Genomic DNA, 15,039 nt, shown 5'->3' on the forward strand with positions numbered 1-15,039 from the left:
GATACGCTCATTTTATAATTCTTTACCAATGGCACCAGGTAAACTCTTCTATATATAAATTAATTTATATTATTACTAAATTTATATAATTATTTTATATATTATATAAATTTTTACTAATTTTATTACTTTCATTATTTTTAAATTTGTTAATTTCATCATTTATAATGAGATAAATGTTATATCTTATAGTAATATCTTATAATAATTATAATTAATATTATTTGTACAATATTTCAATCATATTTAAATTTTAGAATAATAGGATATAATTTATAATAATTATAATTATCATTCATAATTAAAACAAATAATGAAAAAAAATTTGCTCTTTAAGATATAATATTTAATATCTAATAAATAGCATAAATAAATAATATAAACATTTTTTAAATTAATTTTTGTTCGTACTTTTTGATATCTCGCGATATCACTTATCATTGTACAACAAGATATCATTGCAAGATATTCTATTCTGCATATATGAAAAGATTAATATATATGAATATTCTATTCAGGTTGTAACTATATGTTTTTAACTTTACTTTATTTCCTTAATTATATTTATATCAATATTTATACAATTAATTGTACATTAAATTATTATGATTAGAGTTAAGAAAATATTTAATTTCTATTATTATATTTATTTCTATATATTAGAAGAAAATCTTGTATGTTAAAAATATATAATTTTATTTTATTTTTAACATAATAATTTGATCTTTTGATTAAATTTTGATAGCATTTCTACTGACATTTTGGTTAATGAAATGGTGCCCGGAAGAACATAGAAGATCAAAAAGAAAAGATCCAAATTTATACTTATAAAATAACACAAAATAATTTTGAAGATTACAATGGAGAAATAATTATTTATGTTTTCATTCTATTGCATTGTTATTTAAATTATACTTACTTAATTTTAATTAATTAAATTAAAGTTAAAATAAAAAGTATATTTAAAAATATTTTAGATTAATAATTAAAAAATTTTTTAAGAAGAAATAGTTCTGAATTATTAAAGTCAATAAAAATAAAATCAAAATGAAATAATATTGTGGAACATAAATGAAATTTGAAAAGAAAAATATTTTGTTTTCGTTTTTTCGTTCGACTACTATTACAAATTAATTATTTATAATTTGTGACATTATTTCGCAATTATATATTTATTAATTTTATTTAAAAAATAAAGTATATTTAAAAAAAAAATTAAATATTATTTTAATTAAAATTATTTTAATATCAAAATTTAATGAAAATGTTTCCGCAATTTCAATTTATTAAGGATTTAATAGAAAGATTTTCTACTATTTATATAAAGTAAAATTCACTTAATATATTTTAAAGTATTTTTTAATAACATTTTCATTTTAAATTAAATAAACAAAATAAGGATTGAATAAAATAGATGTCAAAATATTGTTAATAATCCAATGCGCAAATTAGGGCTACACCTCTTTTGATCCAATGAGCTTGTGGTTGTTTACTAGGAATCTCCATCGGTAATACAAAATTTGTCGAATGTCCAGTTGTGCTTAACACTCCTGCTCGGTTGATAGTTTTATACACGGGACAAACATAGATTCCTTCGGGTTCTTTATGATGTACTTCCGGCAATAATAGAATTGGAGGCATATCTAAAAAAAAATATTTATATAATAATTATTTATATATATATAATTACTTGAAATTAAATTAAAATATAAAATAATTGATATTTAATGAAACATAAAATATGATTAAAAAAAAATAAAATATATGTTTGGATTTATACTTAAGATATTTAATAATAAAAATTATTTTTTATATTAATTATATATTATATTAATTATATATTTCATATCTATCTATAATTTAAATTTTTACTGTTATTTTATAAATTATGAAATATCAATATAAAATGATACAAAAATATTTCTTGATTTTGTATATTTTTATAATTGTATTGTAATTGTAATTGTATTGTAATTGATATATAATCGCAATATGCAATATGAAATATGTAATATATAAATGATAATAGTAATTAACAATATTCTTTAAATGAAATAGTTATCATTTTATAAATCTCTCTAAAATATAAAAATATAAAAAAATTAAAAAAAACATGAGAAAAATATAAAAAATATTAAATAAAAGCAACAATTCTTAGTAGCAATAATAGATAATTTAAAAATTTATGTACTTATATTATGTACTTATATTTATTATATAATAAATAAAATATATAGATAAAAAATAATAAAATATGCTGAAAAAATGAAAAAAAAAATATTTATAGTTTTCATAACGTTATAATATATATACTATGAATATATACTAGTATATAATTCCTTAGGGAAAGATTCGTTCAAATAATTTCCATCCCATCGGCATCCTTCGAGAAAAAGACCATAAATAATGCAACCATCTGGCGGTCTTTGTTTTGGCATTTTAGTTTGTACCTAAGATTAAAAATAATTTCATATATATATATATATTATTTTTCTATTTATATTTATATATATTTTTATTCATATTTATACATATTATTTTTCTATAATTATATATTATACTTTTATATTTTATAATAATAATATTTAATAATATTCTTAATAATTTATCAATTTTGAATAGTTTAATTATTAAATATCAAATAATTATTAGTTAAAATTACTTGAAAACTAAAATCAATTGCATCGATGGAAACAACGTATTTTCGTGCGAAGTTTTGTAAAGTGCCTGTTAAAAATGCTTGCGGAAAATAGAAACCAGAAATCCAAAAGGCTGCCGGTATTCCATAGTTTTCCCAAGATTTTAAAAATTCAATTCGATCTTTCAAATCCAGAAACCAAGCACCTACATTTTTCAAATTAATAAATATAATTTATTTGAAAATTGAAAAATGAAAGAAATTCAAAATTCAAAAAAAAAAAAATGAATTTGGGAAATAAAAATAAGTTGAATTTACATATGATTATTAGTAACAAATTTAAACTTATATAAATAATATTTAATATAATTTTGATTTTAAATTAAACAAAAATTTCAATTCTTTAAATTGATAACTATTAATAATAGCATTAGCTTAAGATATACACGAATTTATTACATTGTAATAAATTCAAATTCAGTTATAAATTAAACTCGAAGATTACCAAGAGGTTTCAAAGAGGGATATCCCTTATCTTGCCAAACTGTTGGAATTCTATTGTTATACAAACTCTTCGACACAGTTTCTAAGTATTCTGACATAACGACGAATCCTTTTAAAGCTTTCAATAGATCTTCTAGCGTCGACTTTACCACGTTCAGTAAACCATTATAGCGTATAGCTTCTTGAATGAGTACGGTATTAAATGATTCTTCGTATAAAACCGGATATCTAAAATATATTTTTAATATATTTTAATTTCTTAAATGTTTCATTATTTTTTTTTTACATCGAAGATAATGTTTTTAATACTTTTGATGTATAGCAGATATATTAAAGAGAGGAGGCATTGTCGACAACATCTCAGAGGCTAATTGAAACGTGACTTCTTCGATACTTGCAGCTGCAATTCCAACTTCTCGTGGCTGAAGAGCGAGTAACGTGTTCAGACATGCATATGTTTCAGCTTGAGCGAAACTAATATCCGCGTTCGGATGCATTCCGAATAACGCAGGATCATCATTTAGTGGAAAGGTTTTTATATATTCGATATAATCTTCGAACGTTGCATCAGTTAGCTATATGTAAAAATATAATTGTAAAAAAAACGTAAAGTGTCGTTAATTATATATACTGATTATTGATTTGATTCAATAATATATTTATTATATATTTATTATATTTAATATATTTTTTAATATATTTTTTCTCTAATATATTTATTCCAACGATAATCTTTAATATATATGCAACATGTATCTACATGTTGTACGAATAAAGCTTCAAGCTAATAATTTTCAACTAGTAGTAATTGAATAATATATGAATGATTTGTAACAATATATATGCGAATTAAATTTTATTGTTTAAACATTTATTTTCAACATTATATATATGATTCTATTCTGAATAATTACTAGATAAAATAAAGTGTTACAAGTTGAAAATCATTGCTTTTAAAGCATACCATTAGCGATTGATAATAATTAATTTAACTTTTATTTTATTTATACGCACTTGAGCATAATACCCTTCTACATCAAATTTATGTGTCGGTGATAGAATTTCTGTTTTGTAGAAATCTTTCAATATGGTTAGCACACATCGACGATCCCAATCGTCTGTTATTCGACCACCATAATTAATGTGACCAGCTGTGTATATGAGTACCTGCATGCAAATGAATATTACAAGTTTTTTTATTACTTATAAAGTGATAAAATGCATTTTTTTTTTTTTTTTTTACTGAATGATTTTTACCCTGAATGGAACAACATCATATTCTAAAAGAAACATGTGCAACTGTGATATACATATTCTTAAATCACCATCAGTGAATTCGTACGCTATGTTAAATCCCAATGAGCCAAATTTTCTTCGTTCCAATAACACAGAATGAAACAAGCATAGAGAAAACACCAACCACTTAAATTGCTGAACTTTAGGATGCTCGGATGCAAGGAAGATACGCATTTCTGCTACTTGAGCTAAATACGCACGAAACATATTCGCCTGTGAACAAAAATAAAATATTTTCAAAAATATTTCCTATTATAAATAAGAATTTAAGTTTATTTAAAAAAAATGAAAAGTTGGACAAATGTATATAATTCTATGTAATATATTGAGAGAATGTAAGATTTGAAAAAAAAATTTAGATATAAAAAATATAGTAAAAAATAATGAGTAAAAAATAAAGCTTTGAATTTCAAATAAGATGATTCTTTTACTTTTACTCCTCTAGGAGGTTCGATCGTCATTTTACTGCTGTTTTGAAGAATACTGACAGGAAAATCAGGGGATGGTGCGGATGTTAGCCATAAACGGAAATCACGATGATTAGTTTGCCGTGTTAATGCTTCAACCAACAAATCTAATTCTGGCATCCAACTTGGAGCCAAATGGCAATTCTATGAAAATATATTTATTTTAAAATTTGATAATTATATTTATGATCTAAGTAATTATAATTGTAATTATAATTACATATATATTTTTAATTTATTTTCTTGATTTTATATTAATTTTTAAGATATAGTTTTGTATTTTATTACAAATTATGTTTTTGATAAAATTATTTTAATTAAAAATTGAAATTAAAAAATTATATTTTCATTAAAATTATCTTCTATTTATCAATTTTATTTTTTTTATTAAATTTATTGTATTTTCGAAAAATAATAAACAGATGAAAACAAATTTTTCAAATCTATATTCAAAAGAAAAAAATTGTGATTACCGCAGAAATTGTATTTCTTCTTCATTGTTATATCATTATTCTGTTTTTTTTATCATTGTGTAATTAAACATTATTCTACATTTCTTATTTCCATTTACAATTCATAAGATCAATAAAAGAATTAACTTTTTCAATAGAAACTATATTCTATTTGAAATCTATTTGTTCAAAGGAATATCAATTTATATTTATTTACAATTTAATAGTAATGTTAAATTAAAAAAATAATAATATATTGAATAATAAAATATAGTAAAATACAGTAAATATAATAAATATAGTAAATTCGATAATTTCTTTCAAATTTTTGTATTAATTGCAATATTAATTTTTTTAATAAATACTTCTTATTTTTTATTCGACAAATATTTCCATTAATAAGTTATTATTCAATAAATATAATAAAAAAAGAAGAAAAAAGAATTTCAAATTCGATTCTTTCTCATTTTTAGTCAAATTTTTTAGTCAAATTACATCTTTTCATATCTTTATTTCCTTATCAAACCGCAACTTTATTCTCATCCAATTCACCCCATTATATAATAAATCATTTTCCATTGGTTCCGCTTCCTCTTTTACATATATTCAGGAAAGATAAAGCCCATATTTTCCCCTTTTCCTTATCCTGTATTTTATCACTTTAGGGAGAAGTCTTTTTCTTTTCTTAAACAAGAATATATTCATTAGATCAATATGGCAATGGTTTGTGGTTCAAATTATCAAATTCCATTATAGTTGAATATTGTATATATAAGTATAAGTACTAGATTAGCGTTTTCTAATCTTGCTTTTCTTATAACATTCAAATAACTTACAATAATACACATAAGATAACTATTAAAAAAACTCTCGAAAATTGCTCGAGAATATTTTTATTTTTTTTAATTTTATAACATTATGATAGATAATTCCATATACAATATTTTATACAATTAATCATATAATAATCTTTTCAAATGATCTCTCATAGAGAAAATATATATGAAAATATATATACATGTACCTGGAAGAAACACCAATAACCGCCTTCTGCGGATAACTTCAACATAGCTTCTGCTCTGGGTCCTTGACCCTGTCCAAGTGAGATAGCATGCAATTTCATGGTCATTTTTAATTTATCCGCGAATTTGTATAATTCTGCTGCAGGATCTGTACCAGGAGATAAGATGAAAACTATAGGCGTAGTTGGAGAAGATTCACCATAAATTGCTGACAATTCTGCAGTTTGGGGCTCAATAAATTCTTGACCTAAATACTTGGCTAAGTACAATTGCATCGCATTTGTCACTTTATCGGGTCGAAGACATTTTAATATTAACATTTTTTGAAAATCATCAAGTTTCGATTGCCATGGCTCTGGATAAGGAGTTCTGGATAAATAAAGAATTAAAATAAGTATGTTTAATTTAAATTAAATTTCATCGTGTTAAATTATTAAATTAATCTAATTGTAAATAACTTTTAAAAATTAATCTAGATTTTTTTTTGATTACTAAATCTTTTATGATTTTCAATGACATATGTTAAAGGAGCATGCATACTCACAAATGCGCTTCTTGTTCATCGAACACTTTTTTGAATTGAGACACATTCCTTATAAAGAATTTCACGAAATCCTTGAAATTTTCTAGTTCTTCGAGTGCCTGGATCTCCTTCCAACAACGTGGAGTAATCCATTCAGGCGCCGGATTTGGAACCTCCTACGAAATTTTATAATTTTAATAATTAAATTACTAAAATACTTGCATATCATTTTTATATTACCACATTTTTAAAATAATTGAAATTTATTTGTTATAAACATAAGCCATATAAATGATTAATTAATTATTATTAAAATTAGATAATTTAATATTAATTTTTTTATAAATTGGATTATTATTATTCAATTTTTTTGGAACTTAATTAATTTTCAGCACGATTTTTTATAGGATTCGAATTTACATATAAAACGAATTGGGTCAAAGCTAAATAATAAAAAAAAAAAAAAAACGAAATGAATCGAGAAAAAGAATTGAAAAGAAGCTTTTAAATTTTACTTTCATAGTTCATTAAACTCATTATAATTCTCACTGTTATGGGTATAGGTCCGGACAAAAGATGCCTCCATTCGATCGCATCAATTAATTCATCATTCATACGAATTCTGGCACAGACGAGGAACGCAAAATGGAGCTTGTGTTTTTCAAATAAACTACGGCATACGTTCGAGAACAACGAGAACATGAATTTGTGATTGATATTGGTCACTCGTTCCTGGATATCTCCTAAACAATATCAATCGCTAATTAATCATAGTACTTTCATCTCCATATTTATTCATAGAATATAAATGAATAATTGTTTCTGTATAACTTTCAAATGAACCATGTAAAATTTTTTTTTTTTTCGTTAAATTTTTATTTTAGAACATTAATCCTTTGCAATTCTATTTCCAATGTGATTATACATAGATTTTATTTTAGAATGTTTGCTTATTCAGATTAGATACATTATAAGATGTATCTTAATAAAATTATTATTTTTTATTATTTATTTATATTTATTTATATTAAATAATTATGGGCTGTAAAAGATTAAAATTATTTTTTAAACTGAAACTAACAATAAAAAATAAATGCGATTCATTTTTCATAAATTATATATAAGATATTGATATAAGATATAATTTTTGAATTAATGACAGATCGAATATATGTAAGATATATGTAAATTATATGCAATATATAGATTATGAATATGAGTATTAAATAATTAATTTAATGCAGTTGCATATATTATACGTTTTGTATTGGGTATAATTATTCCTCTAAAGAATGAAATGTTTTTTTAGTTTATTTGGCAAATAATTGATTATGTTTCCTATCGCGTATAGGCTAATAAATACAGGCAAGTAATTAGTGAACAGAATATTTCACGAACCGCTCTTTTCTGTTGCAAGTATGCTATTGTTGAAGATCTCGACGAACCATTCAAGCGAGTACTGATACATAGTGTCGATATATTGCAGATCGGACAGACAAAAGTATAGAATTCGTCCCTGAACTGCCACGGGAATGTAGAGCGACCTGGTCATGTCGATGTCTGCTTGAGTGATCTCGGCTTCTTTCATTTTTACCTACATGTTACATACATGATAAATTTGTTGGCCGCTAGAGAGCGGATCGATCGAATTTTTATAAAATGCAAATTTTATAAAATAATAATGATTATTTTATTTGTTTGTTAAATATAAAATAGACGATTTCATAAATAAATAAAATTTTTATAATTTTATTTTTTTTTATAATATTATTTACTTTATTTGATCGTAAAATAAAACTACATTATTATTTAAATAATAGATTAAAGCTAAGAGAATATAAGAAAAAAAGATTGTATAAAAAAGGCATTTAACATTTAAATATTTAAAAAACGGAAACTGTCTATATCTCTGAAAACTATATATATACAAAGATTCTATTATATCTATATAATTTGCTATTCAAATGTAAACGTATACAATATATAATTTGATTTGATGAGATTATAAATTAAAATAAATTAAAATTAGATTGAATTTATATTAAATCATAAAAAATTTAAATTCAATTTGATATGCGTTAAAAAATTTAATTTATAAGATATTTATTAAGAATCTCAAACCTTGATTTCTTCACTTTTAATTTTGGATGCCTCTAAGGTGAGAATAAGATCCATGTCGTCGACAGCAGAGCCCTCGGACACGGTCAATCGATATAAAATTCTATCTTCAATTTCCAATAGTTCTTTTTTCATTTCAGCATTGGCCAAAATCAAAGCGTTTCTCGCTTGCTCAAGATCAGGTCGTTCTTGAATCGCGACCAAAGACAACATTTGATCCTCGAGACCGCTTTTATATTTTATATTTTTTTATCAATGTAAAATATTTAATATTAAAATCGTATATAAAAATAAAAAAAAAATATATTTGAATTAAAAAATTATTAATTTCAGAAAAATGCGTGTTTATAAATTTATGATTCTAAGAACTGAATGAAAAGAACCACTAAATTTCATTAAATTTTATATTACTTTCAAGAAAAAGATTTACGTACGTTGAGGTGAGCGCAAAATTAACCAATAGTATCTTCACGCATACTTCTGGTGTGTAATGAGGATTTGCGAGTCTCGTTGTGAGGAAAAGACGGAAATCTGTATTATAAGGAACAATATCCTCCCCAACTTTAACACACCATTGACCACCGTGTTCGAATAATGATCTTAAGAAAATTGGATCTAAACCAGCTTCCAATTCAAGACCAATATTCTCAATAAGACAAGCTCTTCCGAATCGAACACATGACTCGACTACACGAAGCAATTCTTTATCTGTCATTCTTGCAATGGATATACCTTCTTCTTTGTACTGCACATCATTGAATTAATTAGAAACAATAAAAAAAAAATATTGTGTAAAGTTAATTGAAAATAACGTAAAATGATGTTGATTATTTTGATTAATCTTAAAGAATCATTTAGATTATTTTATCTGCTATTTTTGACTCGTATAAAGAAAAATATTTTAGTAAGCATTTTATTTGCTTACTAAAGCACGTATCCATTTGTTCGCTTGTGCTTGGGGGTCTATGAAAAGTGGCCAACGTTTCGAATGCATTGCCAAGACGGCATTTTCCACGGATAACATATCTCTAGGTAACCCCTCGATTTGCCATTTTCTTATCTCCACCTGATCTCCCAGAGTCGATACAGGGTCGCTGCCTGGCGTATGCGGCACGCCTTCACCGAGAACTTTTTTCCAAGAATCTAAAAGCCTTTCTCGGTATATATCCGTAAACGGTGTCAAATAAGCTATTGCACCTGTGAATCATATTATTATATGTATTATTATATATATTATTATATGTATTATTATATGTATTATATATATTATTATTATATGTATATAATATAATATTATAATGTATATAATTTTTTTGAAATTTTTGAATGTTTTTTTAACCAACAAATAAATAAAATAATCTTTTTAGATGTAATGTAGAATGAAAAAATAGCGAAATTTTATTTTTTATTTTTCTCTATCTGTACCTGAGGCCAGCAGAATGTCACCAACGGCGTTTTTCACAGAATCGCGAAGTTCAACCACAGTGGAGGCCCAACGTACCTGTTCTCCAGCAAGACCTACTATTAATCTGACAGCTCTTCCCATTCTATCCTCGCAAAGCTGCTTTTGCTTCTCAAGTTCGGCTTTCCTTTCCTCTTCCTCTTCAAGATGCTTTCGCAATAGGGCGATACCTTCCTCCACTTCTCTCAGCCTTTGGATCGCGGCGCTCAGAGCCCTCTCGGTCTCAAGAAGTATTTCCTCGGCCTTTGCCAACGCTTCCATCTTTGGTTTCACTTTTTTATTCACGAAGTACCAGTTGTACATCGCGTGCACCCATAGACAGAATGAATGGCATGCCTTTGATACATATTCAATCTGAAACGGAGTGATATCGTTTCTTAGATAAAATGTATAAATATATATATATATATATATATAATACTATGATAAATACGCGATTCAATATTCTTATGGAATATTTTTTTTCTTCATTATTTCATTCCCTTAATTTATTGCAAGAAAGACTTCCACTCGTAGAATGAGGATAGAAATTGATCAATAAACTTTGATGCTTTGAAAACGAATAATTTTTTAATTAATTTTTACTTAATATTTTAGTAGCTGGAAAAATAAATAGCTTCTTAATTAATGTTTTTTTGGATCATCTTAAAAAGATTTTAATATTTTTTGTTTAATAATCAATCAAACAGATTACAAAAATTGTTGAATTAACAAATATAACATCACAATATTCACACAATTTATTTCCCTACAATGTATGTTCTTAATGGAATGTATGTTCTTAATGGAAGATATACAATAGGAAATCGTTTAACTTTGAATTAAGAAAATATCAAATAACAAGTACAAACCTTAGCTGGCTGGAAGTTAGGGTCTTCAATATAGACTTTTAGCTTATTGATTATTTCCTCTGTAAGTTGTTCCTTGTCAAAATTCTCCATGGAGTACAAAAATTGTCCTGGATCCGCAAGTAACAGGCTACCAGGGGTCCAATAATCCAATTTTGTTTCTCTTTCTCCAAATTTTCCTGTCACCTCAACCTAAAAAAAATTCATTTATGTAAAAAAATGCTTCACTATATATATATATATATATAAATATTTTTATAAACCTCAAAACCTGTATTAATCATAGATGAGTGCCTGATGAATCATCATGAATCTTTATTTATAATCATTTTCAATGAATTATCAAATCCTGGATTTATAACAATTGCTTAGAAATAATGCTATACAGAGCATGAAACCGATCCAAATCTCATCTAACTCTTATCTAATACCACTCGTAACTTCTAATTTAATATAACAAATATATATACAAACCTTGTGCGGTTTCACGTTGTTTATAATACAAACTGCTTCGATAACTAAGATCACACCGGGAGGAGGCCTTTTCATCGCTTTTACCTCGGTAACATCGCCCCTATTCAAAGCCTTTAAGCTCTTCTCGGCGGCTATCAACATAGGACGAGCTTCACCTACGGTAAATGGAGTATCGATTAGATCGTTGCACAAAGTATTGCGTTGAAGAGTAAACATATTTCAGGATAAATACATCTGTGAAACGGTGATTACTTTTATAGTACACTTATTGATTAATTAATTAAAATAATTAAAATTTTGAAATAATTTTCAGGACAAAATATTGAGAAAAGATAATAAGATAAATGTTTTTCATTTTCTGACACCGTTTGGAATACAATAATTTTTGTATTGTATAGCTGATGATACTTCTTTTTTTTATTATTTAGAAATTTCATGATTATACCAATTTTTTATAATTATTTCATTTGTGTAAAGCAGGAATCTCTTTTGAACATATCATGAATTAAATGAAAAGAGATATTTTATGATTCATATGATACAAAATTATCAATACATATACATATATTTTATATCTGCGTGTCTTTATCAAAAATAAGTTTTTTCCAAAATTTTAGCTATACGTATTCAGATTGGAATTCCTTTCAAATGTAACTTTATAAAACATTCATAGATTAAAAAGTTTGCAGAGAGAAATTCTATATATAATCGAACGAATTTCATCATTTTATTAAAAACTTTTCCCAAGGAATTTCATATTTCACTTCTAAGTTATTATAATAAATTATTCAAAATTATCTTAACTTTTCTTGTTAAAATAACGAATTGAATTATTGTCCAGGGATTTGGTAATAAGAAATATATTGCAAACAAATCATATTTAACTTTTGCGAACTCTAATATTGCGTTATATTTCTAGATATTAGGAATAATCATCGGTATTTCTATACAATATGGTAGATATATATTAACATTGACATGGAAGATAGACAGGTTAAATAAGAATACATGGATCAGAAAGAAAAAAAAATATTAAATGTTTCCTTTTCAGGATTATCCAATGTAGTTGTTATAATAAAGTTATTATAGATAACACTGACTTAGATGATTTGGAATATAATAATTTGAAATTTATATGAATACTATGATAAAAATGAGAATTTTTGAGAAAGTAAAAATTAATGAAACATCTAATGATAATTAATAGAAGCATATATAAATACATTAAAATATATGCAACTAAAAAAAAAAAAAGACTTAAAAGAAAAAAGAAAAGAATTATATAGATTTCTTTTGTTTCTTTAATAATGATTTAGAAGAATGTGTTCCAAACAATTTTTTTTTTAATTAAAATTAGATAAGTTGATAATCTTAAGGAAAGATTATAAAGAAGATATATACGATCGTTTTAGACCCACCATTTGTTATATCAATAAAAATATAAAAGAATACAATAACCCACTTAAATCTGCTTCCGCTTCGTCCCTAATAGCTTGATTCTCAGCTTTCATTTTTTCCGCTAAAGTTTCTTGTATCTTCGCCTCTGCCCTCGTCTTTTCTGCCTCAATCTACGTATAACAAAATCATTTTAATTGATACATTTATTTTTATCATATGTTGATAAAAATAATAGATTATTAATTTTTAAGTATTATATTTTTAGTAAAGAAAAATTTTATGTTATTCTTAACTCTACTTTTGAGTAAGCTAATTCTGAGAATAATTGCCAATATTCTTTTTTTATTCTATGTTATTAACGATTTCATCGATTTCTATTTTACTCCATCTCATTAATTTTAATTTATATTTGCACTCATCACACAATTCAAATATTTAGAGATAACATGTTTAAAAATATGTGATTCTATCTAATAGAATTTATAACTAAAATTGTATTATATAGATTATTCTGTTTTCCATTGCTAAATTTAAATGCTCCATTTTTAATATCATTAACTTTAATCTTTTAAATTTTATGTAATTTTCTCTATGCAATTACTGAATTGCAATTTGTATTAAATAAATAAATTTTATTTAATAACGCGTTTATTCAATTTTGATTTCGCATTTATTCAAGGATCGAGGATACCAACAGTGTCGAGAGTAATTCTTTTGATCATTCTAGCCGTTGCCTCTGCTGCTCTTTCCAATTTTGGCTTCATTTCCGCCAATAATTGCTGCATGTTTTTTACTTCTACTTCCGCGTGTGCCAATTTGTCCAAACCTATGAAAAAATTAAAGATGAATGCAACGAAATGCAAAAACAGAAAAAAGAGGAAAATGTCAAAATTATATTTTTGTAATTTTTAATGTTTAAGTGAAATACAACTTTAATAAAATGTAATTTTTAATAGAATAAAATTATTTTGTTCCAAAAATAATTATTATTGACTCAAAATTAATAGTTGTATTATTTTTGTTTTTTATGATTTTATTTGAAATGAATTTGGAAAATTTCAACAAAAAATGAAATGTTATTCTTTTCTTGTGTATAGGATGATCTGTTGTAACTGAAAACTGGATACTACTAGCTATAACGTATTCTATATAACCTCGAAAAATATAGATATATATGCATGTAAATGGAATGTAGTCAAAGGCGAATTGAAAAAAATATATAGTTGTCTTATTTCAAAAAAACCAGGAAAATCAAATAAAAATGCAATGTTATTTGGTTTCATATTTTTTGAATAAAATATTTCTTACATAAAAATAGCAAAAGATTTTGATAAACCTTGTTAATTAAGATTTAATTAGAAATGTTTAATTAGAAGGAAAAAATAACTCAATTTCAACATATCTTTGATCTTGTATGTATGACTTTTTCACTTTATACGCTAATATGGTAATGTTTATTGCGAAATAATTTACATTGAAATATATTTCCTTGTTTTGTAATAATAATTTACGTTGAAATATATTTCCTTGTTTCCTTGTAATAATAAACTAGCATTTTCAACATATTTAAATGATATTTAATACAAGTTTTAAAATTATTTATTTTATTATTATTTATATCATATAAATATAAATATTATATTTATATTATACAAATATAGAAATATTCTTTTTTCAAGAATTGATTTTTCCATTAAAATTAATTCATAATTTCCATTATGAATTAATTTAATTTACATCAAAATTAATTATTAAAGTTTAATTGTTACGTATATTATAGATATTTGCGATTCAATTTTACAATTTGAAATATATTATTAAAATAATTAAAATTTTT

General features: G+C 24.2%; 1 protein-coding gene across 1 annotated transcript in view; it reads right to left on the minus strand.

The window, feature by feature from the left end:
- Positions 1-1,337: 1,337 nt before the first annotated feature.
- Positions 1,338-15,039, minus strand: part of LOC102679331 (dynein heavy chain 1, axonemal-like) — a 28,794-nt gene continuing 15,092 nt past the window's right edge. Inside the window, 20 exon segments of the mRNA XM_031511203.1 lie at positions 1,338-1,643; positions 2,327-2,450; positions 2,663-2,844; positions 3,144-3,370; positions 3,452-3,717; positions 4,157-4,309; positions 4,400-4,651; positions 4,870-5,049; positions 6,382-6,748; positions 6,924-7,078; positions 7,452-7,645; positions 8,301-8,496; positions 9,024-9,249; positions 9,455-9,765; positions 9,946-10,217; positions 10,446-10,836; positions 11,334-11,522; positions 11,805-11,959; positions 13,267-13,372; positions 13,898-14,028. Coding sequence (XP_031367063.1) covers positions 1,429-1,643; positions 2,327-2,450; positions 2,663-2,844; positions 3,144-3,370; positions 3,452-3,717; positions 4,157-4,309; positions 4,400-4,651; positions 4,870-5,049; positions 6,382-6,748; positions 6,924-7,078; positions 7,452-7,645; positions 8,301-8,496; positions 9,024-9,249; positions 9,455-9,765; positions 9,946-10,217; positions 10,446-10,836; positions 11,334-11,522; positions 11,805-11,959; positions 13,267-13,372; positions 13,898-14,028 — 4,292 coding nt within the window. The 3' untranslated portion in view covers positions 1,338-1,428.

This window comes from Apis dorsata, unplaced genomic scaffold (genome assembly GCF_000469605.1).
Source record: "Apis dorsata unplaced genomic scaffold, Apis dorsata 1.3 scaffold_293, whole genome shotgun sequence".
NCBI classification, from domain to species: domain Eukaryota; kingdom Metazoa; phylum Arthropoda; class Insecta; order Hymenoptera; family Apidae; genus Apis; species Apis dorsata.